Source organism: Nuphar pumila, chromosome 14 (genome assembly GCF_984573655.1).
Source record: "Nuphar pumila chromosome 14, dmNupPumi1.hap1.1, whole genome shotgun sequence".
In the NCBI taxonomy this organism is placed as follows: domain Eukaryota; kingdom Viridiplantae; phylum Streptophyta; class Magnoliopsida; order Nymphaeales; family Nymphaeaceae; genus Nuphar; species Nuphar pumila.
The window spans coordinates 8,843,105-8,871,059 of NC_143262.1; the positions used below are offsets into that span (position 1 = coordinate 8,843,105).

General features: G+C 37.2%; 1 protein-coding gene across 1 annotated transcript; it reads right to left on the reverse strand.

Annotated features, from left to right (window-relative positions):
• Positions 1 to 2,545: 2,545 nt before the first annotated feature.
• On the reverse strand, positions 2,546 to 26,882 carry LOC149816277 (protein OBERON 3-like). Its single transcript, XM_089987613.1, has 2 exons — positions 24,635 to 26,882; positions 2,546 to 3,239 (listed from the first exon to the last, which is right to left on the reverse strand). The coding sequence occupies exons 1-2, from the start codon at positions 26,679 to 26,681 to the stop codon at positions 2,683 to 2,685; spliced, it is 2,604 nt and encodes an 867-aa protein (XP_089843739.1). The 5' UTR covers positions 26,682 to 26,882; the 3' UTR covers positions 2,546 to 2,682.
• Between the last annotated feature and the right edge of the window lie 1,073 nt (positions 26,883 to 27,955).

Consider the following 27,955-nt stretch of genomic DNA (forward strand, 5'->3'; position numbering starts at 1 on the left):
ACAACTATTGGTTGTTTACTCTATCGGACATTATATATATATATATATATATATATATATATATATATATATATATATATATATATATATATATATATATATATATATATATATATATATATATATATATATATATATATATATATATATATATATATATATATATATATATATATATATATATATATATATATATATATCAGACTCCTACCAGTACAACAGCCACCCCCCCCGCCTCCTCATGTGGCCAGAGGGATTCTATCCCCGGCCTTCAGCTTGACACAAGACCCTGCTTACCACTTGGGATACCACCTCCGTCAAACCTTATATATTTGATCTCTATAATTTGTTTATTAAGAGTTATATAGTAGATGTTGGACGCGATTTCAAACAACTCACTACCTGTCTAAAGCATTGTGGTTTGTTAATTTTTAGCATTATCGAAAAATACATCTAAATATAAAAAATCATAATTGAAACATGTTTTCATTAAAAAATAGCACAAATCCAATTTATAGTCTAATTCATTAAATCTCTCTCTCTCTCTCTCTCTCTCTCTCTCTCTCTCTCTATATATATATATATATATATATATATATATATATATATATATATATATATATTATAATGACTTATAAAAATATTGTAATGAAATCATAATATTTTCAAAATATCGCAGATCAGGTCATATTGTATATAAAAACCGATGGCTATATTTAACTCCCACTGCTCATCTCACTTTGGGTTAGGGATGTCAATGGGTTGGATATTATCTGACATCCGCCCCAAAACCGAATCCAATAGCTAAAGTAAGATCCAATTAATAATCGGATCCAGACTAGGTATTGAATTTTGCACCCAAATCCGAGTCGAGTCCCACTAAGATCCAAAACTAACTAGAATCACAGTCTGAATATATGTAATGCCCGATGTTAAGTTACTCGGATCCGGGTTTGGTTATAGCTGATACTCCGACCAATTAGGTCAGATCTGATTAGGTTGGACTTGTGATTGCCTAGATCCGACCCGTTCACATTCCTACTTGGGGGGGCTGTGCATCTCACTTGGGAACTGTCAACGCATCTCCAACAAGTCAAATGTGCGGTGGGGATTGAATATAACCGATGAATCAGTTATATATAATATGACCTGATTTGCCATCAATTGTTGCCACAAAACATTTAATGGTGTGACAATAACGGTTTATGGTTTTTGTGATTCAAGGTCATCGTTACCACTTCCACATCTCGTGTTGGTCATCCGTCGTCCACAAGAAACTTTATTGAGAAAGCTTATAAAATTGACAAAGCATGGGATATAGAGAATTTTAAGATAGAACGATGACAAATTTCAACACACATAAAGATCGAACGATTTATAAGGTTCTAATGTTTTTTTTTTGGATTTTTATACATATTTTATGCAAGAAAATACCCTGATATATCACATAATCTGTGGATCCAAACATGGTTGAAGGAAATTCCTAAGGGATCTAACCATTTTTTCTCAAGCTTGAAATATGAGACAAGGCCATTCATTCACTACCCACATCAGATGTTGCTGCCACAGTTTTTTCTTGTTAGAACCTTTATATATATATATATATATATCTGTGTGTGTGTGTGAGCAATGCGATCTTTAGGCCCTCTTTTTAGTCAGGTCTCATTAGGCCCCTTCAAAAATGATAATTTTAAGTATTTTTTTCTCAGGTCTAACACCGAAGATATGATCCATAGGTTTTATTTAGTGGGAACCAGCTTTTGGATCACCGGAATCTAACCTGTACACAGTTTTTTTCGGTGATCCAAAATCAATGGCTATGAAGGTACCAGTTTTTCCCTGCTCATAAAATCATGTTTTTTCATTAAACAACATGATCCAAGAGTCGTTTCCCACTAAATCAATCATGCTCAACACATCTAATGTTTCAGTCTATCATAAAACACTTAAAACTTACAGGGAAGAACGAGAAATGGGGCCTAATATCTTCAGTTGACACTATTGGGGATCACAAATTTGACACCATAACCCAACAAAGAAAATAGAAACCTACAAATGGGCACTATGCTAAATGAAATATGCTAATGGATGTCCGAGTTTTTTTTAATTATGACCCCATTGATGTGTTCATTATGATTGATGTACAAGAAATCAATACTTAGATCATGCATCTTGAATGAAAAAAATCCATTGTCTAGAAAAACATGAAATAACAAGATCTAACAATATCCAGAAATCATCCTATAACATATGTTTGTAGTCTCCTACACCTCTCATCTATATATGGATGAAAGTTCCTATTTTTGTCATCAAGTTTCTTAATTCAGACAAACTTCCTAATTTTTGAGAAAATTCTTAATCACAATCATGGATCATGCTAGGATCCAGTATCTAAATAAAAAATACAAACGAAAAATGGATCCCTACTATCTTAATCTACACGAGAGAGAGAGAGAGAGAGAGAGAGAGAGAAGAAGCTGGTAAAAGAACATGACATCAAGCTCAACCGGTTTCTAATATAGTTTCCTAGTGGGCTTCATCCATCTCACTTGCTATATATTTTATATTTAACAAATTAAGCATGGAGTACAAGGCAGTTGTTACATAACATCATTGCACCACTCACAGAAAGCTGCACTATTATGCAGGAATGGAAAAAGAAAAAGACGGTGACTACAGAATTCACATCCACTGTTGCTTTGTCGCTTCCATCCTCTCGAGTAAACCTGCAATTTCAGCTTCCATTCTCATTTTCATATTAATGTAATCACAGTGACAATTCTCCAAGGGTTTCAACTCCTCCAGCTTCTTTCTCCGCCTCTCCTCTGATTCCTGCAAGCATAGCTTAGCAAGCTTGGATGTATATTCTTCCTCCAATTCTGCACTTTTGACTCGTGATATTTTACAAAGGCTCTCTGCCTCCCTCCGAGCATCATCTGCTCGGGTCTGAAACATCCTTGCCTCTGCTTCTTTGATCCTAATAATGCTTTCCAAGCTATCAAACTCGTCTTTCTTTGACACAATGAGCTTCCAATCTGTTTCATTTCTTGTTTCGTTATGCAGAACTCTGCCTATGTTATAGGTGCTTCGTGGTGCATCAATCTTAAAATCAGAGCTCTTGTTACGAGTAGGGGCTTGAGTAGTGGAGGGCGCCGATGGAAGAGAAGCATTTCCTCTTTGGCACGGTTGAGCCAAGTCTCTTGTTGAGTTGTTGGATAAACCAAACTCAGCGACATCATCTGTATTTATGAGTGAACATCATGTTAGATTGCAAGAAAAATGAGTTTCACATATGCAGATTTCTATGTATAGGCAATCCAAAGTGGTAGTTCTCTCCATAAATATCTGCTACCATGGAGATATAAACTTGGAAGAAGGAACCACATGGTTTAGTTTAAGCCTGACATGCCTAACTGAGCTTCATTAGAAGTCGCAGAAAAACAGGAACAAATGCACCTCAAGAGTGTCACCCATCAGAACAGCCAGTCTCAAGGCTTCAAAGTTCAAACCAAATAGTGTAGCACTGGCATACTCATTCCTTTTAAATCTTATCAACACAAAATTTCAACGTTCGCTATGCCACATATTGAAAACTCCAGATAAGAAGCTTATGCCCACTTCACAAAGGAATACCAATGGTTATGCATTAAATGTGTTTCACATAAAATATCTATAGAACAAACTTTATCAGGACATAAGATTTTGAAATCAACCTATCCACATTACATAGTACAAAGGCTGCAATGTTTGTTTACTTATTGCTGCTAATTCAGTAAGGAGAGAAGTGCATACTTTCAGGGTGTGACACAAAATTTCAATATCGTCCACCAATCTATTGCTCATTGTCTAAGAAACTTCAGCATGCAGATAGGACCAATGATATGGCACAACATAACTAAACCCATGGTTAAACCAATGACCTGATCCAGCTATTGGAGGTAAAGATTAGACAGTGTATTCAGCTTTACAATGTTTAACATTCTATGCAATGACATCATCAGGCAGCATAACTTTGACTTTCAGACTTCAATAGCAGGTAAGCAACACAATCTTGAAGAGAATAATATTGTCTTATCTATGATAGGCCCAATCTAGCTATACAAATATCCCAAAAAGCGAATAACGATTAAAAATGAAAGCAATTCATATACATAAAATGGAAAAATATCTGAAACTAAGAAAATGTTTCCATCACTGCAGAAAGTTCTTGCTCAAGAACATAGGTCCCAAATTGTTAGATCAAAGAATCATTCCTTGGAGGCAACATCATGCTGTATTTTTTGTGGCAAGTCTGGTTGCTCACCTATTCTGCCAATTCTATGTTTCATGAGCCCATCCATTTAAAACCTATTTTTTTCAAGGAAAGTGCAACTGGAGTGTTGTGCGATCGTAGAATGTCATTGTGGTTGAAGGGAAAGTTTTATAGGACGACTATTAGGCCTGCTTTTCTATATGGTACGGAATGTTGGGCTGTCAAGAGACATCATATTCAAAAAATGAGTGTAGCCGAGATGCGTATGCTGAGATGGATGTGTGGAAATACAATAAAAGATAAGATTCGGAACGAGGAGATACGTAAGAAGGTAGGCGTTGCACCCATTGAAAATAAGATGAGAGAGAATCATTTACGGTGGTTTGGACATATTCGGCGAAGGCCTAATGATGCTCCAGTTAGAAGGATGGATAAATGGGAAAATATACTAGTTAAAAGAGGTCGGGGTAGGCCTAGGAAGACATGGATGGAGGTGATAGGAAAGGAAATGAATGCTTTGAACCTCACCGAGGACATGGCATTGGATAGAAATGATTGGAGGAGAAGGATTCATGTGGAAGACCCATAATGATTTTCTTTTTTGGTTCATATCGCCGACCCCAATTATTTTGGGATGAAGGCGTAGTTGTTGTTGTTGTTTGTTGTTAGGCACACATAGTTGATTGAGCCATTTTTATGTTCGTATTTGGATGTAAACTTATCCATCAAAGGTTTACATCCGATATATTTTGGTGATGGAAAAGCAAAAACAACACAATTACATAATAACCATCCCTGTCCACAGTGTCCTGATGATCCTATTTCCTCCCAAATTAGGGTTAATCAGAAGCCTAATGAATCAAAATACCTCACATAACTGTGAGCATGTTCCTCAACCACCAACACGCAAAGATTCACTTTTTACCCAAGTCAGCAAGAGGCTATCCCTTTTCAAGTTTATGATTAATGACATGTAGCCACCTTCTATGACTAATGCATAATGCACAAACTCTTGCAAACAAACAAACTCTCATACAACAAACAAATACTTAACCTATTAGTTGCAAGGAGCAAGAATGGAGTGTGACCTAAAGGGGGAGAGGGGAAGCAAACATTCTAAAAATAGAAAGCAGTAGTATCTAAGAAACAATACTTAAACACCTTAACATATTTAAATAAATTCAATAATTATACAAAATATTTGTTGATAAAATGACAATGACATTGACAAATATGTGTATCAAAATTACAATGATCATGTTGAAAAAATGACCTACATAAACAACCAAAGGATTATCTCATAAGCATATGTTTTATTCATACATTACTGCATGCTTTCCTGCTAGTTCAATACGCGTATAACATGCATATATGTAAGGAGAGGTTCTGATTCAGTTAGGGTGTAGGTACTATCTAATTCTAACCTGGTTTAATCATATACTGATAATCATACAGACAAGAGCAACATTGAATCTCTTTGGTTGTTTAGTCCTAACTTCTCATTTAATGGAAAGCACACTTTCAAGTACATGCGAATTTTGGATGCAGGAATCATACTTTCATTAAACAGAATTTTTTTCACTTGAATTGTGATTCTTGCAGGAAGGAACTACAGCTGATCTACTTTAATTGAATTGAGAGATAGCTTATAAATGACAGCTCATTTTTAAATTGTAACATAAAAAGATGCTATTTTTTACTAAAATCAAACACATTTTGGGTAAGTAAATATATTCAGGATTTGCTTCTCATTATAAAAGGAACATTACATTGTTATGCATGCTTTGGCATACAACCCCAATATTTGTGATGCTAAAGTTCATTTAGTGGCCATTGGGCAGACAGGGACTATAAAGTTCATTTAAGGTATACTTATAGGTATTTTGCTTTATATTTCTTTTGTATTTTCTTTCTCATTGTAATTCCAAGTATATACAAAAGTATACTTATTGTGATTTAGATTTTAGTAAAAAGGATAGTTTAGGATAAGTATACCTATTGTGTACTTTAAGGGTAGAGTAGGGATTTTTTTATTATTATTATTAGTCATTATGTAATATGACTAAATTTTGTAATTTTATTTATATATTTACTTTTCTTTTTTATCAAATGAGATTGACCAACTAGCCGTTGGGGTTTGGGGTTTGTAACAGCTAGTCCGTTAGGATTTGCTTTAATAGCTAGTCAGACTAGCTGTTGGGATTTTCTCTAACAACTAGCCGTTATGTCTTCCTCTATATATTGCTCATCCTTTTGTTGTATAGGTGAGAGAGGATGGATGTACATATGGAGTGAGTTTGAGTGTTTTTGTATTGAGGTTCATTTGTAATTTTTTGTTTATTTGTTATTAATAAAAATTATTTATTTGATTTCATGATGTTATTGTGGGTGTATAAATATGTTGCTTCTTATCTTTGGTTAAATGAATTATGTTATGCTTTAGATCCTTTTTTGTATGTCTTTCAGTTGTGTCTCGGGATCCATGCCACTTTGTGACATGGTATCATAGCAAGGGTAGATCACCTTGATGTTCGTGGCCATGGACTTGGGACCTTCTTGTTTGGGTACGTACTTCGTGAGGTGTCATTGATCGAGGTATGCATCTCATAGTTATTTTTAGTATGTTTTTCAAATCTTTTTTTTTGTTTTTTATACTCTCATACATTGTGTGTGAGAGAGTGTTCTTTTGTTTTTTTTTATAAAATTTCTTGTGTTCTTATTTTTGCGTATGAGCTCATTGCTATTGATTTTTCATGAATGTCCATTTGGTGACTATTGTGATTTCGTAAATTAAAGTTTGTTCTTTGTTTTGGGTTTCAAAGCTGTTATTCTCTTGTTTTGGCCTATTTAGGTGCATATGTGCTTTTGTGTAATTATTATCTTAGATCTTTGAGTCATTTATTTTCTTTAAGTGCTTAGATATATAAATATATATATTTGTGGTTTCTTGATAATGATCTTATTTATGGTTTAAATTAGATGTGTGGTCTCTTTTCTTGATTGCTTCATGAATGTTTATGAAGAAAAGCATGTGTTTTAGTATGAATGCATGGTTTATGTTATAATGGTTCTATGAACAGTTATGTATCTAATTTATAATATATTTCTTGTGATTTTGAAATATAAGATTCATGCATCCTCCTTATGCCATATGTCCATATTTAAGCACTTTGAGTATTCATGAATCTTGAATTTAAAGTATATATGCATGAATCCTTTTCTTTTGTGTAATTAGTTCTTTCATGAGCATGTGTACTCTTGTGGTTGGTTTGTGGCATTTGATCCCTTTTGTGATCTATATTTTTTGGCATCGTATTCGTGTCCATATGTGATCTTTTGAATGCATATTGTTATTAATAAAATTGTTATATGAGTGCCCTTAGTGGATTTGTGAGTAAGCTATTGCCCTTTAGGGGCTGTTGTGTATTTGCCTTGGTGGCCTTGTACTATTGCTCCATTGAAGGCTATTTCATTACATGTGCAAAATTATCTTGTAAGGTTTGATTATGATCTTTCTTTGTGAGAATTCTTGATTAATAAAAAAGGGTTGTGTTTGTGTATGTTCTTGAGCTATTTACCTCTAGCGGCTTATTTGTATTGCCTGCACATTCTTCCTTGTCCTTTATGTGTTTTTGGCCTAATAAGATTGTGATCATTTCACTCTTGTCTATGTCCCTCTTAAATTGCCTTTGATTGCATAAGGTTTGTAAGACTTATGAATGTCTTGTTTATAGCCTCTCATGAGGATTTAAGTGATATGCTTGTATCTTGTCTTGTTGAGCATATGATTGCACCTTAATTCAGTAGAGGTTTCAAACTCCCTTTGCTAAATCTGATTTGAAAATTTTGTTTTTCAAATCAGCTTTTATTCATAACCTCTTTTTGGAAAGTGTTTTCCAAGGTTTTCTTGTGGCCTTTTTGCTTTTGGTTAAGCTCACCACACTATCTCTTTTAAGGCTCCATCACTTTTTTCTTTTAGCTTGATTGAGGTGAGTTTGTAATAGGCAATACCCATTAGGGGTAATTTGTCTTTTCACTGTGTAATAGGCTGTGCCCAGTGAGTCACACAGTCTACTAGGGACTGCACATGCCTTTTACCCTTTTTTTTTACTGTTTTGTCTTTATTCTTTTTTGTTTTTTAGTCAATGACAGTGGGGCAGTCCAACTAGCTGTTGGACTGCTCCCTATGCTATGCAACACGGACTCTTCTAACAGGGCACCGCACCGGCACCCATGCGGGTGAGACACTTGGACACTGCTTCCTCAGTCCATATCTGTCTAAAAGTAGATTCAGTTAACCCAAACCAAGTCCAGTTTTATCTCTCTCTCTCTCTCTCTCTCTCTCTCTCTCTCTCTCTCTCTATATATATATATATATATATATATATATATATATATATATGGGTATGTGCTTGACGCCTTTTGTGCCTACTGCGTGCCTACTGAGCTTGGATAAGGGTTTTCAGGTTGTTTTTCAAAAATCTGACCCTACAGATGTGTTCTGCATGATCGATTTGCTAGGAAATCACACTTGGATCATGTTTTCTTGAGAAAAAAATGTTTTTTTTAAGCATTGATTATTTTTTTAAATTGTAGACCGTTGATTTTTTAATCTTCACCCTTTCTTTTTCTTGAGAATTAGACAATAATTTTTCATATGACCAAAATTCTTACAGTAGTGGCATTGAATAGAGCTCGGTTCACTTCTTCCTCCAATACTCAAATCACCGCTTCCCCCAACTCTTTCACCACCTCTGCCACCCTGTTGTCAAGAAACTGCCATGACATTGACACCAGATGAATAGGTTCCAAGAGACCTAATCTTGGTCCATTCTGCGATCAATTTTGCTATGACTTTGGTGAGTGAGGGTAAGTGATTACGATGCAAAATAGCATGCTGGTCTGAGTGTCATAAGAAACCCAATAACCCTATTAGTTTTCTTATGCTAGTCAAGATTATGGGTCAGACCGCACTATTCTTGGACATGAATCTCAAGGTACTAACATCATTATGCCGAGGTAAAAATTGTGGTTTGCCTGATTTTAGTTAGGGCTTTGGTAGTGGATGATTTTAGGAGTTCAAGATTCAGATTTATATCTGATTTTCTACAATTTTTTCAATATTTTCTAAGTTTCATGGTGAACAGTGTCCAGATTCGTGTTTTTGGGTTATTTTGATCTTATGGGTGAATTGGGTTGCCCAAAAAGGGCCCATTTAGGTCATTTTTATTGTAGAAGGTTGTTGGGTATACTACTATACTTTGTGTGCCTTGTTTCATGATTTGAAGGCGGTTTTAATCATAGTTTAAAAACTCACCACGTCAACCAAGTCACTCAGTTGACTCAGCCTAGATCGCCCAGTTACTGGGTCAAAAGCGAGTGCAAACTTGTTTTGTACAAAACTCGGCTGAGTCATGGACGAGTCATCCGAGTCATGGGCGAGTCCTACATATATATACATATATAATATATTTCATATATAATTTCATATATTATATATACAAATATGGTTATACATATATTAATAATATTATATATTAAATATATTATAAAAATTTATCATATAATGCATATTATATATAATATATTGATAAAATATTATAAAATATACATAGTATGTAAATATTTATATATTTTATATAAAATATAAAGTTAACATGACCTGGCCAAGTCACGGGTCACTCAAGGATGAACCAAGTGACAAGTCAACTAGTTTTAAAACCATGGTTTTAATGATTTTTGAGGTGGTGGCTGGAGGTAACTGTGAAAGAGGTTATTAAAGGCCATCGACCTTGGGAATGACTTGCTGGGATGCAAGTTTGGTATGTTAAGCGTGTTAAATGTATATTATGGATATTGTATGCATGAAAGCTGAAGCAAATCGATGACCCACTACATTTTGAACATTGGTAGTGTGGTTGGTTGGTTGGATGTGTATCATTGTGTGTCGATTGTCAGCAGAGCACGTTTGATGCATGATTGTGTGTTGGCTGCATGAAATCCAAAGTGTAGTCATTAGTTTTGGACTGATTACTTCATTGGCTCTTGAGTTTTGACGGTGCAACTTTGAGAGTTGTGAGAGGTATGGAGAAAGAAGGAATTCATATTGTCCCAGTGAAGCTGGATGAAACAAATTATGCGTATTGGGATAACTTTATGACAATTGTAATAGTAGGGAAAGGACTTAGAGGGTACTTGGATGGCACGAAGGTGAAACCCAAGCCTACTAGTGCTGATTTTGATAAAACAATAGAGGAACGAGTTATAAACAATGCAAAGGTCAAGGCGTGGATTTTGGGTTCAGTAGAGCAGAGAGTATCTATGAAACTCTTCAAGTTTCAGGAGGCTAAAGAAGCTTGGGCGTACATTAGACAAGTATACAAGCAAGAAAATTGGGCAAAGCATTATCAGCTGACTCAAGAATTGAGGAGTATGCATCAAGGAAATAAGTCAATTGAAGAATTTTATTAGAATATGCAAATAATTTGAGATGCTCTTGCACTTATGGAAGGTCAAATAAATGTGAAAATGTATGCGAAAATCGCATATAGGAGGAAAATCGCATATGTAAGAGAAAAAATTGCATATACTGGAGGAAAACCACATATATAGGAGGAAAATCACATATATTTAAGAGTAAATTGTAACGAGATATTGCGGAAATATAAAGAGTGCATACAAGCACTTACAACAATGAATAAAAGAGACAATATCACAAATCCACAAAGGGATAATACAAGCACCAGCCTTTAAGAAGGCAACAATATAAAGAGCCTCTTATTGAGAAGAGAGGAAAGCTCTCAAGAATAATAATACACAAGGGGTTCACCCCTATTTATACAAGAGGAAGAGGAGGAAAAAGGAGGGCCAAAGGGCCTCAAAAGGAGAGCCAAAAGGGGGCTCCCATGGAGTCGTTGGGAGCCCCCAACGGTCACATTTGTGACCGTTGGAGGCTCCAACGACTCTATGTTGGAGCCCCTTTAGGTCCTCAAAAACCGAAAAAAAAAAAAATTAAAAAAACAAAAATAAATAATTACATTTGGAAAAAAAAGAAAAATAGTTGTTTTCTAAAACAACTATGTGAAATTACAGAAATACCCCTATCGGGTATTAATGTAATATACAGTATGTATATATCTAATATATATATATGTATATATATATATATATATATATATATATTAGATACATTTTAACACCCCCCCTCAAACTTTACGGGGGAATGACGGAAAGTTTGCCAAGAAGAAACATGAAGCGAGGAGCCGGAAGGGCTTTAGTGAAGAAGTCCGCCAACTGATATTCTGAAGTGACATATGGCAGAGCAATAGTTCCTCGTAAGAATTCATCACGAACATAGTGGCAATCCATTTCGATATGTTTTGTACGTTCATGAAAAGTATGATTGCTCACAATATAGATGGCACTCTTGTTGTCGCAACATAGCTTTGAAGCTTCAGTAATATCAACTCCCATGTCTTTAAGTAAACTGCGAAGCCATACAAGTTCCATTGTCGTAGTAGCCATCGCCCGGTACTCAGCTTCAGTGGATGATAGTGAAACTTTCTGCTGCTTCTTGCATCGCCAGGCAATCAACGAGTCCCCTAAAAAGACACAAAAACCAGTAGTTGAGACTCGATCATTGGGATTACCTCCCCAATCTGCATCAGTATAAGCAAGAAGATTCAAGGAAGAAGAGGAGGATAGAAATAGCCCTTTATTGATGGTATTCCGAATGTAGCGGATGATCCGGAGAACAGCACTCATATGCACAGTTGTAGGAGCATGCTGAAATTGACTGACGGAGTGAACCGCATGAGTGATGTCTGGTCTGGTGATGGTCAAATAGGTAAGAGACCCAACGAGTTGTCTGTAAGGTGTGGGATCTTCCAGAAGAACCCCATCCTCTAATCGCAATTTGGCATTAATAACCTCGGGAGTCTCTACCTTCTTATCATCAGAAATCCCAGACTTAGAGCATATATCTGCAGCAAGCTTCATCTGTGACAAAATATATCCTCTAGGAGAATATGCAACCTCAATTCCAAGAAAATATCTGAGAAAACCTAAATCAGACATATCAAAATTATCTTTTAACATATTTTTAACATTAACAATACTACTTTGATCATTCCCAGTGATAATCATATCATCAACATAAAGCAACAAAATTACGATACTAGAACCTGCATTTTTAACAAAAAGAGCAATGTCAGTATAACAAGAATGAAATCCTAACTTTACCATGATATCACTGAAACGATCATACCAAGCCTTAGGAGCTTGTTTAAGACCATACAATGCCTTTAAAAGCCGAAGTGTTTGACCTTGCTTAATATTAATTCCGGGTGGCGGATCCATGTAAACTTCTTCACTTAAACTTCCATTTAAAAAAGCATTTTTTACGTCAAGTTGATAAATAGGCTATTTTTTGGTTGATGCGACAGCTATTAAAGTCCTAACACTGGTCATTCGAGCTACGGGAGCAAATGTTTCTTCGTAATCAATGCCATATTCTTGGGAGTATCCCTTAGCAACTAATCTAGCTTTATATCGTTCTAAAGAGCCATCGCTTTTAGTTTTAACTTTGAAGACCCAGCGACAACCAATAGGTTTTTTGTGTGAGGGTAGATTAACTATTTCCCAAGTATTGGCCTTTTTTAGCGCATTAAGTTCAACTTGCATTGCTTCAACCCAATGATGTATAGATTTAGCTTGATTATAGTGTGCCGGTTCAAAATAAGAGTGTAAGGTTATTAAACATGCCCGATAGTTGGGAGTTAAGGAATCATAGGATACAAACCTATTTGGGGGTATTGATATTCTAGAAGAATGCCTAACTTGTGGTTCCTCAAAAATTTGAGAATATTTTTCAAGGGCACTAATAGGATTTTCTTGATTTCTTCTTGAGTAAACATTTATACTGGTATCGCTATCATGAACATTTATATTAGAATCACTATCATTTGAGGGTGTTATGTCAAGAGGGGATACCTCACAAGAATCATCAATGTTTTTAAGAAAATCTTCTTGTATGTCATCAATAAGATCATATAAGAATATATAGTCAATTTCATTTGTTTCTTCTAGTTTATCAAAACCGTTTTCTTCTTCTAGAAATGTTACATCTTTTGAAATATACAATTTATCATTCTTAAAATCATAACATCTATACCCTTTTTGATTTTCTCCATATCCTAGAAACACACATTCAATTGCTTTTGGAGATAAACGATTGAAATCGGGTGAAAATTTAAAGAGTTTTTCATAGGGAGAAGCATTTTTTAATTTAGAAGAGGGCATTCTATTGATTAGATAGGTTGAGGTTAAGACGGCTTCGGCCCAAAACTTCTATGGAATATTCTTAGAAATAAGTAATGTTCTAACGGTTTCAACAATGTGCCTATGTTTCCTTTCCGCTAGGCCATTTTGTTGTGGAGTCCTAGGACATGACTTTTGATGGCAAATGCCATTTTGGGTTAAATAGTTTTGGAATTCGTGAGATAAGTATTCGCCACCGGAATCGGATCTTAAAATAGATATGTTACTTTGAAATTGATTTTGAACCTTTTTATGAAAATCTTTAAAGAAAGTAAATACTTCCGATTTATGACTAAGGAAATAAATCCAAACATACCGAGTAAAATCATCAATAAACGTAACATAATATGAATAACCTCCTTAAGACATAACCGGAGAAGGCCCCCAAACATCCGAATGCACCAATTCAAAAGGCCTTGATGAAAGAAAAGTTCTAGTTGGAAATGGAATAGACTTCATTTTTCCAAAAATGCAATCTTTGCAATTAATTTCTTTTTCCTTACAAAATTTGTTTCCAAAAGGAAAGAGATACATTTTGGAATAACTTGGATGACCAAGTCTTTTATGCCAAGTTTCCATGTTTTTTTCTTGGACATAAGAACAAAAAAAGTTTGTAGGGAGATCAAGATGGTCCATATAATAGAGGTCTCCCTTTCTATGGCCTTGCCCAATCCGCTTCCCGGACCGGAGATCCTGCACAAAGCAACCATTAGATGAGAAAGATATTTCACATCCATGATCGGCAATTTGAGAAACCGAAAATAGGTTTAAATTTAGTTTAGGAACAACTCTTACTTTTGGAACACAAAATTTTTTTGAATCTTTAAAAGAGCCAATACTTGAAATTTTTAAAAAGGTTCCATCGGCCGTAGAGACACAAGAGTCCTTTGAATTGGTGCAAACATCAATAAGTGCATTTTCATGAGGGGTCATATGAAAAGAAGCTCTGGAGTCAAGGATCCAAGAATACGTACCGGGTGAAGATGATGAAGCAATAGCCGCACCCGATGTGGAAGAAGAAACTTTTAGCATTTGTTGGAGAGCCATAGATATTTGTCCAAGAGTTTCTTTGATGTCATTGTTCTTGCCTTCATCTTCTTTGGCGGTGGTTTACTCAAGAGAAGCCACTTTAGGCTTGAAGGTTCCAATAAGCTTAGGACAAGCGGGTCTAATGTGACCCGGCTCATTGCAATAATGACAACCAATCATTTTTCTTCCTCCATTGTAGTTTCCTTGTTTCCCAAAATGAGGAGGCTTATAGATTCTAACATTATTACCCGGTTTAGATACCGCAAGGACTTCATCAACATGCTTACTCATGCCAAGCCTTGTCTCCTCTTAAGTGATTTCGGCAATAGCATCCTCAATAGGAGGAAAAATAGATCTATGGAGAAGTGAAGATCTCACTTGCTCAAATTCAGGACGTAGCCCAAAAAGAAATTGAAACAATCGCTCTTGTTCCATTTGTTTTTGCCTTAAATCAATATCTTCCATAGAAACCCATTTTGGCTCTAAGAGAGCCAATTCATCCCATAGTGGGTTTAAAGCACTATAATAGTCTTGAATGCTAGAATCACCTTGCTTGGTGGTTCTAATCTTTTCTTGCAAGAAATATGCTCTTGCAAGATCCTTTTGGGTATACATACCCTTCATAAAGGACCAAGCCTCATTGGCCCTACGAAATTTAGCTATATTAGCACATACCTTAAGCTCCACATTATTCATAAACCATGCAAGGATTTTTGCGTGATTGCTTTCCCAATCTTTCACTTCCTTTTGATGACTTTCAATGGCCTTGAGGCGAGCATCTCCTTCAAGAGCCTTTTCTTGACCTTCTTCGATCTTCGTGAGCATAAGCTTGGGTTCCGGAATGGAACCCATGACAAAACCCCAAAGCTTCTTCCCTTTGAGATTATTTTCCATTGCCGATGCCCACATCATATAATTCTTTCCATTGAGCTTGAAAGAAAGGTCAATCTTTGTCTCCATGATGTTGTCAAGAAGTGAGAAGATATCTATTAGATATGAAAAACACGAACCACACCTTTCCTTCAAGAATCGAGTGGCTCTGATACCATGTAACGAGATATTGCGGAAATATAAAGAGTGCATACAAGCACTTACAACAATGAATAAAAGAGACAATATCACAAATCCACAAAGGGATAATACAAGCACAAGCCTTTAAGAAGGCAACAATATAAAGAGCCTCTTATTGAGAAGAGAGGAAAGCTCTCAAGAATAATAATACACAAGGGGTTCACCCCTATTTATACAAGAAGAAGAGGAGGAAAAAGGAGGGCCAAAGGGCCTCAAAAGGAGAGCCAAAAGGGGGCTCCCATGGAGTCGTTGGGAGCCCCCAACGGTCACATTTGTGACCGTTGGGGGCTCCAACGACTCTATGTTGGAGCCCCTTTAGGTCCTCAAAAACCGAAAAAAAAGAAATTATAAAAACAAAAATAAATAATTACATTTGGAAAAAAAGAAAAATAGTTGTTTTCTAAAACAACTATGTGAAATTACAGAAATACCCCTATCGGGTATTAATGTAATATACAGTATGTATATATCTAATATATATGTATATATATATATATATATTAGATACATTTTAACATAAATTACAAAAAATATATGCGAAAATTGCATATATATTTTTTGCAAAGTAATTTTTGTCTCAGGTCTGTATCTCTCTGCTCTGACATTAAAAACCTGCATTTTTATAATTGTTGGAAAGCTGAGACATAGGCCTATAACTTTCTTGTTTTGAGTCAGAGTCGAAAACCCTTCTACGGTTCCCATTTTTTAGATCCAAAACCGAAATAGAAACATGCTCTGCAAACTGGAACAACCGAACAATTTATCTTCCAGAGGATATTTCTTCCCAATCACTCATCAGATCAAGGTGATCTTGGTGAAATTGAAAAGCTAACATCGTGATCTATCGCTTTTCTTTTTTCTATTTTTCTTGATTTTTAGCACATGTGGCTGAAAAATAGCATAGAACCGACAAAAGGTGTAACCGTATCTGTTCTAGTCTGCAAATCATGCTTCTATTCCAATTTTTGAACGTAGAAATGGGAACCCTAGAGGGGTTTACTTTCCAATGACTGTAAAAATATAAGTTTTTGACATCAGATCAGAGAGATACAGAAACTGTTCTGTAAAAACTAATCACATATTTGAGACAAAATTCACATATATTTAAGAAATCACGTGTGAAGGATAAAAAAAGTCTTTTTAAAACCAGATATTTATGATTTTGGACATGGAGAGAATAGCGAAAATTGTAGGGCATTTCGGTAAATGCATCATATTTGTCATACTGTATGGTCATTTTTTTTAATTTTAAAAACCGACATGAAGTAAAAAGGTAAGGTTCCAAGAACGTACCTTAATTTTGTGATTCGGCCCGCAAGAGAGATACTTTTGTAGCAGCTCATGAGGTTACTGAGTGCCCTTCGGCACCTCAGTATCCTGAATTTGTAGCAAAGCAAGTTCAAGCCGCGCAGGGCTTCACTCACCCTTAAAATGATCCTTTTTCTACTACTTACAATCCAGGGTGGCAAAATCATCCTAATTTCTCTTAGAAGCAGCCAGTAGAACCGTCCACACATCAGGTCCGACCTCAGCAGCAGTCTTTCCAGTGTCAGTTGTTTTCCCAGTCTCCGTCTCTATTTGCACCTGATGTACCTCCTTCATTGGAGAAGCGTTTGTTGAGGATTTGTGAGGATATGAAGACATCCAATGACAAGAATCAGCAGAGATACGATCAGACGTTCCAGAAATATGACCAGATCATGAGTTCGCAGACCCAGTCTTTATTCAAGCTAGAGACGCAGGTGGGGCAATTAGTAGAGTCATTCAGCAGGAGGATGGAGGGGACCTTACCAAGTCAGCCATTGAGAAATCCGAGGGGTAAGAAATAAGTAATGAGTAGGTTTGTTTCTAAGGATGAGCATAGCCAAGCCAAATTTGTCATGGCGTTGCGTAGTGGACGTGATTTTCATGCCTCAGAACCCAGTAGGACGGCAGAGCAGCCTGTACATTCTGCGCCTTCTACTTCAGCTTAGTCGTCCATCCCAGTCAGTCGCCATCATCAGGATATGGGTGCATCTTCTCGTCAGGAGGAGGAGCCATCAGCACACATCCCCAAGCCACCTTATCCTGGAGCTTTAGAGATGCCAACAGGTAGCAATCCTGCAAAGATGCAGGACATGCTTGAGATCTTCAAGAATGTCCAGATTAACCTTCCTCTCCTTGATGCCATTAAACAAGTGCTCGCATATGCAAAATTCCTGAAAGAACTTTGCACTCAGAAGAAGAAAGCTAGAGAAAGAACCCCCACCAAGGTCGTGCTTAATCAACAGGTGAGTCAGGTGCTCCAGCACCTGACACCACCCAAGTTGCAGGACCCTGGTGCACCCATCATTTCATGTGTGATAGGAGAAATCAAGGTGGAGCGAGCATTGCTAGATCTAGAAGCGAAAGCCAACATTTTTCCTGGTTTCTTCTATGATTACTTTGGATTAGGGGAGATGAAGTCGACACCCATGACCCTTCAGCTAGCTGACCGTTCTTTAAAGGTGCCTCGTGGCATTCTGGAGGACGTGTTAGTGAAGGTCGAAGATTTCTACTTCCTAGTCGATTTCATCATTCTAGACATGGAGGGCATAGATGAGAAGAGACAAACTCGATTATCTTGGGCAGACCGTTCTTGGCAACGGCCAATGCTTGCATCAATTGTAAAACAAAAGCTTTGGATCTGTCATTTGGTAACAAGAAAGTGAGGTTAAATGTATTCAATGCGGCTATGAGACTTGCTAGAGACTCATAGTGTTTCTCTATTGATGTTATTGATGAGATCTTAGAAGAGACACCTGAGTTGTATATAACATCATGTGTAGATTTGTATAGAGTAGGAGATGAGGATTTGAAAATAGGTAATGGTAGTTTGAATGTCAGGTCTTCCCTTCCTTCTTCGACCACATTTCCACGGAGAGATGGTTTTGAGCCTCTCCCATCTTTGGTCGAGAGTCCAACACCATCATCTATCATGTCTCCTCCAGATTTAGAACTTAAGCCTCTGTCGATCATGCTTAAGTATGCATTTTTGGGAAAGGGGAAGACCCTTCCCGTGATTCTCTCACGTACCTCTCTGATGAGCAAGAGAAGAAATTGTTAGAGGTGTTGTATGAAAATAAAGAATCTATTGGGTGGCCAGTGGTTGATCTCTGAGGGATTGATCCCTCATTCTGCATGTATCGAATTCATACCGATACGAAGCATAAGCCAGTCAGGGATAAGAAACGACGACTAAACCTGAACATAAAGGAGGTCGTGAAGAAGGAAGATATCAAGTGGCTTGATGCGGGTATTATCTACCTCATATCTGATAGCCAGTGGGTCAGTACAGTTCAAGTTGTTCTTAAAAAGTCTGGACTCATTGTGGTAAAAAATGAGAAGGGAGAAGAGTTTCCACAGCGGACCACTACAGGGTGGCGTATTTGTATCGATTATAGGAAGCTGAATGAGGTAACTCGTAAAGATCATTTTCCTCTTCCTTTTATTTATCTAATCTTGGAGAAGTTGGTCGGCCAGAGCTATTATTGTTTTCTTGATGGTTATTCCGGCTATAACCAAGTCGTAGTTTATCCAGAGGATCAGGAGAAGACTACCTTTACCTGTCTGTTTAGCACCCTTCGCATTTCGTCGTATGTCGTTTGGGCTATGTAACGCCCTGACAACTTTTCAAATGTGCATGACGTCTATATTCTCCGACATGATCGAAGATGTCATAGAGATTTTTATGGATGATTTTTCTGTGTATGACTCTTCCTTTGAATATGGTCTTCATAAACTTTCACGTGTGCTTCAACGTTGTAGGGAGACTAATCTCGTGTTGTCTTGGGAGAAGAGTCATTTTATGGTGCAGGAGGAAATTGTATTAGGACACAATGTATCCAATCGCGGCATTGAAGTGGACCAAGAGAAAGTTGAGTCAATCGCAAGGTTGACTCCTTCGACTATGAGGCAAGTGCGATCATTTCTTGGGCATGCCGGATTTTATTGGCGATTTATTCAAGATTTCAGCAAAATCTCCAGACCGTTGTGCGCTTTGTTGCAAAAGGACGTGCCATTCACTTTTGATAAAGAATGTTTGCAGCCGTTCAAGACACTAAAGAACGCCTTGATCACTGCTCCTATTTTGAGGTCGCCTGACTGGACATTGATGTTTGAGATCATGTGTGACGCATCAGACTTCGCTATCGGGGCTATTTTGGGGCAAAGAATCGATAAGAAGCCTTATGCTATTTACTACGCGAGTAAGACCTTGAATTATGCTCAAATGAATTATACAACCACCGAAAAAGAGTTACTTGCAGTAGTTTTTGCCCTCGACAAGTTTAGATCCTACTTGCTGGGGTCCAAAGTAGTTATCTACTCGGACCATGCTGTATTGAAATATTTTCTCAGCAAGAAAGATATTAAACCAAGGTTGATCCGGTGGATCTTGCTGCTATAGGAATTTGATCTCGAGATTTGAGATAAGAAGGGTAGTGAAAATGTAGTAGTGAATCATCTGCCACGTCTGGTTATGGAGTCTTATACAGATAAAGCACCGATTAGTGATTCTTTCTCGGATGAAAAACTTATGGCAGTGAAGTCTGTGCGTTGGCCCTGGTTCGCAAATATTGTTAATTATCTGTCGACCCGACAGATACCTGCACACTGGTCAAAGAATGAGAGAGATCGATTTTTTGCGCAAGTTAAGTATTATTACTGGGACCAACCAGATTTGTTCAAGTATTGTACAGATCAGGTGGTTCGAAGGTGTGTTCCAGAGGATGAGGTTCAGTCCATTCTTACCTTTTGTCATTCCCTGACTTGTGGAGGTCATTAAAGCAGTCGAAAGACTCCAGCCAAGGTTCTTCAATCCGAATTTTATTGGCCAACCCTCCACAAAGATGCTTATGAATTTTGCAAGTGTTGCATTTGTTGCCAGTAGACAGGGAGCGTGTCACGACGAGATATGATGCATTTGCTCTCGATCATTGTTGTTGAGATTTTTGATGTCTGGAGCATTGATTTTATGGGCCCATTTCCTCCGTCATTCGGTAACATGTATATTCTTATAGCGGTGGATTACGTGTTGAAGTGGGTGGAGGCTGCGGTGACCAAAACCAACGATCATAAAGTGGTGCTTAAGTTTATTAAGCAAAATATTTTTAGTCGGTTTGGGATGCCACGGGCGATCATCAGCGATGGCGGAAAGCATTTCCGGAACGTGCATGTCGCTTCTTTGCTGAGGAAGTACTTTGTGCATCACAAGTTTGCTACGCCGTACCACCAAAAAACCAACTGTCAGGTTGAAGTTTCTAATAGGGAGATCAAGAGGATTTTAGAGAAGACAGTTTGTCCTGACAGGAAGGATTGGTCGCAGCATCTAGATGATGCACTGTGGGCCTACCGGACTGCATTTAAGACCCCCATTGGAATGTCCCCTTACCGCCTGGTTTTCGGAAAGGCATGCCACCTCCCCGTGGAGCTTGAGCATCGGGCATTTTGGGCGATCAACACTTCGTTGTTGTATCAATTTAGATTATTGGTTTATGATTGTGGTGTTGGCACTCGGTTTGGCTCTAACTGACGTTGATTTGATCTCTGGCTTTGTGAGTTTCCTTTGGCCTGTGTAATTTATTGTGATTGGATGCTTGTATTGATCTTTATCTGTGATGGTTATACTATTGTTGTTATGACCATGGAATTAAATCTCTTATTGCTCTTGCCTTTATTTGAATACTTGTTTTTATGATCTTTTTGTTGATATTAGTTTGTTTTCATTATAGGATTTTTCACCTCACTTGTTTTCCTCTCTCCTCTTATTTGAGTGACCTTTTCTGTGGCCAGAATCTTGTTTTATCAGTTTTACAACCATGTGTGTGGTGAGTTGTGTACACGTAGCCGATGATGTTGTTTATAGTTTTACAACCATGTGTGAGGTGAAGTGTGTGCACCTCTTGTGGTTGTAGCTAGTTTTTACTCTCAGTTTACATAGCTGATATTGCTGGTGCATGGTCACTCTTATGGTTATTGCTGACATTGTTTTTTTTATCTCTTGTCCTATGTGCTGATACACTCGGATTTTGAAAATGTTGAGTTGGAGGTCAATGAGGTTATTGCTTGTGGAGAACAAAGTTATTGTTTTTAAGAAACCTTGTTGGGATTTGTGAAAATTCTTGTTGTTTCTTATGATGTTAAAATTTATTATATGTGAGTTTTTTAAAATTTGTTCATGTATTTTTTAATCTTTTCCGCTGTCCTTTTGCCCTTCTATGGGAAATGGTTATTTTTGGAGTCTCCATTAGCATACATTATGCATTATAATATGCCTTGTCTGCATAGATTGATATATATTGAATGTATTTATTTTATACTACTATTCTTATTGTTATTAAAGTGTATATTGTTATGATCCTTTAAGCTTTTGCATTTCTTTGAGATATTAAAGTCTTGCTCTTATATGATTCTTTCTTATTGACAATTTGATATAGTTGTTTAAAATTGTTGATGGTTTAAATTTTCATATGAAATGTCTATTGAAATATTGTTTGAGCATGCTTGCCTCTTGATAGTCTACATTGATAGGTGATTATTTTTTGTCGCTAGTGTTTTAATATCTTGTAACTATCTTTGGAAATGTGTTGTTTTTATGACTATGGATGTCTTAGAATTACTGAGATATGAAATTATGTTTAGCAACTCTTGTTTGAAAGGTCAATTGTATTTCTTACATGTATTCAGTTGTTGGTTCTTGTACTTGTTTTTAATTTTTTTTTAATAAATTTTCTCTTGATTGTTTAAATGATTGTAATTTATATTGTATTTTCTCATGTCTTTGGTGTGTATGGCCATTCTCTCTCCATATATATTTAACTAATACTATTTTTTTCTTGTTTTTTTACTATATTTTGTGATATAATCCTTTTGTTGTAGTTGTTGTCTCGTTTCGTTATCTCAATGCAGAATCTAATCAAAGTCATGGATTGGGGTAATGCTCCTTGGAGATTTGAAAGATTGGATTCCTAATAATGATCAGGAGTTTCCTTTAGAAGATTTATTGTTGTTGGAAGGACTCACCATAAAAATTATTGTTTGAAGCCATTGAAGATCTATTATTGTCCCTTGTATTTTGTTTGAAAACTTTTGGTTGTCCACCATAAGTTTGAAGGAGGGGTGTTAAGATATATGTATTGTATTATATACCTAAGTATAGTAGGATATACTTATAGATATTTTGCTTTGTATTTCTTTTGTATTTTCTTTATCATTGTAATTCCAAGTATAATAAATATACTTATTTTGATTTAGATTTTAGTAAAAGGATAGTTTAGGATAAGTATACATATTATACACTTTTAGGGTAGAATAGGGATTGTGATTTAGATTTTAGTAAAAGGATAGTTTAGGATAAGTATACATATTGTACACTTTTAGGGTAGAAGAGGGATTTTATTTTTATCATTATTAGTCATTATCCAAGATGACTAAATTTTGTAATTTTATTTATATATTTACTTTTCTTTTTGGTCAAATGAGATTGACCAACTAGCTGTTGGGGTTTGTAACAGCTAGTTTGACAAACTAGCCGTTAGGATTTGCTCTAATAGCTGTTATATCTTCCTCTATATATTGCTCATCCTTTTGTTGTATAGGTGAGAAATGATGGATGTATATATGGGGTGTGTTTGAGTGTTTTTGTATTGAGGTTCATTTGTAATTTTTTATTTGTTTGTTATTAATAAAAATTATTTATTTTATTTCTTGGTGTTCTTGTGGGTAAATATGTTGCTTCTTATCTTCGGTTAAATGAATTATGTTATGTCCTAGATGTTAAAATGTATTGATTCATATATATATATATATATATATATATATATATATATATATATATATATATATATATATATATGAGTGGATATGTATATATTATATATATTTTTAATTGTTTTATTATTGTAATAGTTTTTTCCATATAGGGGCATTTTGATCATTTTACACGTAATAAGTACTGCCCATTAGGGGCAGACCTGTCTTTATTTAATTTTCCTTTTTTGTGTCCTTGTTATTTGTCACAAGGACTTTTTGGTCATTAGCCATACAGTCGTTGGGGAGATCCCAACGGCTATATTTATAGCAGTTGGGATGATCCCAATGGCTATATGGTGATCCATGTAGCCTATATAAAGCAGGAAATTCCCCCATTTGTTCCTAATGCTTTCATAAGCATTCTATCTCAATAAAGATGATTATTTTTTATGTTTTTTGTGTTCTTTTGTGTATGCTCTTTGGTGCCTCTTATGATCTCATGTATTTGGGAACTCCTCAAATCAGTGGAGGAAGCGTGGGGAAAGGGAAAGGTGCTTATTAGGTATTAGGCCTCATTGAGGTCCATGAAAAACCATGTTTAACTTTTCATTTGAGTAGGTAGGAAGCTTAAGCAAGAAAGAATTTGTCTCTAGTATTAATATACACCATGAAACCTTCACTTCTATTTCCACTTTCTTTGCAGCTTCTCTTTGCTTTTTATTCTTGAAATCCTCATGTTCTCAGTTTGCGAATATCACCATGTCAATCAAAGTTTGCGTTTCAGATTACTAAGTAGGAAACACAGCAATAGAACACTTCTTGAACATCTTGTTCAAGAAAACAAAGAAAGCATCTTGAACATTTATTGGGCCTGTAATGCACATAATAATTCTAGAACATATTTTTTTGATGGTTAACTGCTTCATAATAATGGTCAAAAAGACAATGACCACTTGCAATGAAAATGTGTTCCAACAAAACTTTTACAGCAGTAACATAACAAAAAATGATACAATCAAGCACTTTAGAAGCTAGAGAAAATGTTGTTCACATCTGAATATCAATTAACAAGACTAAATCACAATATTGCAAAAACTAGAGACTGATCAAATTCATTGATTTGCAGAACATTAATGGCAACAAAATGGAAAGCACATAAAAAAGCATGAGTAATCTTAGAGAGAAGTGCTTTACCCTTTAGAAACGACAGCATGTTGTTACACACATCTGAAGGAGAAGTGAGTTTCTTATCAAGCTTCACAATCATCTCCTCCACTTTACCATGCAATGCTTTACCTTTTAGGTCAGTACTACCCTGGAAGATCCTTCTAACACAGTCTAGCTCTTTTGCTAAAGCTTCTGGACCCCAGTTCGTTGCACAACACATAAATACTTCTTTTACAAAGCCGAACAACTCCGAGGCATGCCCACATCCAAGACAATGGAATTGCATTTCAGTTGTTCCTGATGTCCCTTTCAGGCTCTGTCCAAGCTTTATACACTGCATTCTAATACCACAATCAGCATGGCACCAGTGCGAACAGACATCACACCCAACCCACCTGCAAGTATTCAAAGCACAGTCGAAATTCCAGCAAATCTGGCACATGCAAGCACTACAAAATCCCTTCTTCTTGGAACATATCTTACAATCACAATCATCCACAGGAAGCAAGCTCTTGCAATTGACATTCTTACACCGTGTAAGCATTAACACTTCGATCAATTCTTCGGTGGGAAGATGAATCTTTCCAGATAAGTAGGCTGCAATACCAGTCTTTACGGCAACCAAGATATCCAATTGGACCTTGTGAGAATTTGATAGCATCTCAGTAGTTAGATCAGATCTGCGATCGAGCCTCCTCTGAAGGCTGGCAAACTCTTCCCTTTTATCAGGTAGTGTCACTAGATTCTTCAGATAGATCCTTGCTGCTTCCAGTGATTCCTCTGAAAGCTCCTGCATTATTTGAGCCATGACCGGAATCGACTCCGAGACAATCTCATTCAGAAGCCTCTCCGGCATAGTGAGGCTCCTGGATGGAGTCTGACCACTCCCAGAATGATGCTGGTTCCTCTGAAATAGACCGTCACCAGCAATCTTATGCCTCTGTGAGAGCCTCTCTCTGGAATCCGCAGACTGGGTATCCTTCAACGCTCGCGTGGACAATTCTGATGGAAAGAAGGAACGTCTGTCGGCATTGCTGTTCCTATACAGACTGGTTAAGCCATCCTTGATGGGCTGGCCTTGCATCAACGGGTAACAATGGTTCGAGAAGTCGATGCTCTCGACCTTATTGAGTAGAACCGAATCATTCTCCAATTTAATTCCCCCAACAGAGGCTTGATTGGGATTATCCCCATGAACACTACCGTCCTGCAAGCCACTCTGATGGACCGTGACTTCACCAACAGGCTTGAATCTGCTATGGACAGACCCATTAGTCCCCTCGCCGCAGTTCCAAATCTGATCTTTCCCGGGGCCAAACAGTCGACCATTGGACACCGAGAGCTCAAAATTCTCGGTCGAATTCATGGTGAGCGAGCAACTAGGATTGTGGGAGAAGGGGATCGAATACGAAACCGACCCCGTGAAATTGTCCGAGCTCGCCCGAGAAGGCTCAAACGACTGAACGCTGCGCGTCCGGCGGGGAACCGGAGCTGGGGGGTCGCAATTCTGCGAGGTGGTGTTGAAGGATGAGAGAGACAAGGAGACGTCGGGCAGGCCGAGCGAGAGATCGAGAGGTGTGCCGTCCAATTTCGCCTTCTTCTCGCCTTTCTCCCCCTCGATTCCGCCCTCCCCACTACCACCATCTCTCTTAAACCCCCGGCCCTCGCGTTCCCCTCCCAATTCCAGGAAAACCCTCTCCACCCACCTGCCGGAACCCTCGTCCACCGCCGATTTCTCGTTGGCGGCGGCCTCCTTGCCCTTGTACCGCGCTTTCCCCAACCCAATCCGCAACTCCTCCGCGGAATTCACCCCCAAACCATTCTCCACCTTCGCGCTATCGCACATATAACTCAGAGTCAACTCCTGGAAACCCATCCCCCCCACCTTCTTCAACGTCCCCTCGCCGCTAAACTTGATCTCGAACGGTTTTGGCTCCGACCCACCATCGCCGCGCTCCTTATTCTCCTCTCTCGAGATCAACCCATCTTCGAAATCCCGGAAACCATCCATTTCCACACCGGATTTTCCCTTATCGACCACCAAACTCTTCGGAAAACCATTCTCTGCAATCATGGTCTCTCAGAGAGACAGAGAGAGACCGTTCGGAAGAGTAGAGTTTTTAGGCAATTTCGGATTTGTACTGCAACTACTCCTCCTGGTTGTCCGTCGTCGTCTTCTTCCTTCACTCCATCTCGGCCATGGCTTCCTCGACGGAGCGCCTTCCTCTTCTTTTTGAATGACGAATATACCCCAGCATGATTTGGTTTTTTTCTCGACGAAACGCCATTGTAGTTAAAGTTATGCACCCGTTGCCGCGTCAAAATAACCAATATACCCCCCCCCCCCCCCCCTCTATCAGCAGATTAGACACAAAAACCTGATAACATTAAGGCGAGGCTTATTTTTTTATATAGATGCCGTTATTTTTTTCACTATATTTACCATTTTGTATTAAAGTTTTATCTGGGCTGGATTATTAAGCAATTGTTATTTACTAACCATTTTCATTTGGAATTATAGAAAAGATTGGGATTCAAGAGTTTTCCTTTTGTTTTCTCTTATATTGATTATTCATTCTATAATTTTTGTTCTCTTTAGTTATTTTTACTTAAATTCTTTACTTAGAATTGTTTATATTTGCTTTTTACCTTCATTTTTACTTGAAGGCTTAGTGATTTCAAATTTTCTTTTTTCAATCATCGAGGAAAAAGGTCAATTTTCTAACCGCTAAAAGCCCAATTGGTTGATCAGTTCTTCTTTGTTGGCAATCATCACAAATCTCCAGTCTCTTTACCCACCAAGTCGTACACCTGGTTTTGATCTTTGGTCAAATTTCTAATCGCTACTGCACGTTTTGAACTCATGACGTCCTTCCAACTTGGCGACACTCTCAACTGCTCCGTGGCCAAATGAGGAGAGAGCCTTAGTAATTTCAAACTTAGGATTTAATATTATCTTAATAACTGAATTTGATTTTAGCGTAATGGGTCTTTCCATTTGAATCTAAATAGATATACGTTTACATATTAATGGTTGTTTATCTCTTAGTTTATCTTATAAATTAATTTAACTCTGACGCCTGTTCCACTCCACCCTAATTATTAGGGGCATTTTAGTCATTTCAATCCCCTTATCGCTATGCAGCCAGAAAAGCAGTCAACGAGCCGTTGGCAGATTCCACACGCGCACCATCGTCACCTTTTGTTTCCGCGTTAGCGCCAACTTAACGTTGGACTATATTCTTCCGAAAATACCCTTGAGTTTCGGGGTGATTAACAGCCTGCTTGTTTTGGCTGGGTTTTTATTTTTATTTTTGGATTTATGACCCGAAGAAACAGCATTCCATC

What these genes read in the sequence shown, in the direction of transcription:
- LOC149816277 (XM_089987613.1), bottom strand. Translation starts at nt 26,681, where the DNA reads ATGATTGCAGAGAATGGTTTTCCGAAGAGTTTGGTGGTCGATAAGGGA. An exon ending in CATGCTGTCGTTTCTAAAGG is followed by an intron (nt 3,240 to 24,634) that starts GTAAAGCACTTC and finishes TCATAAATACAG; the next exon opens with ATGATGTCGCTGAGTTTGGT.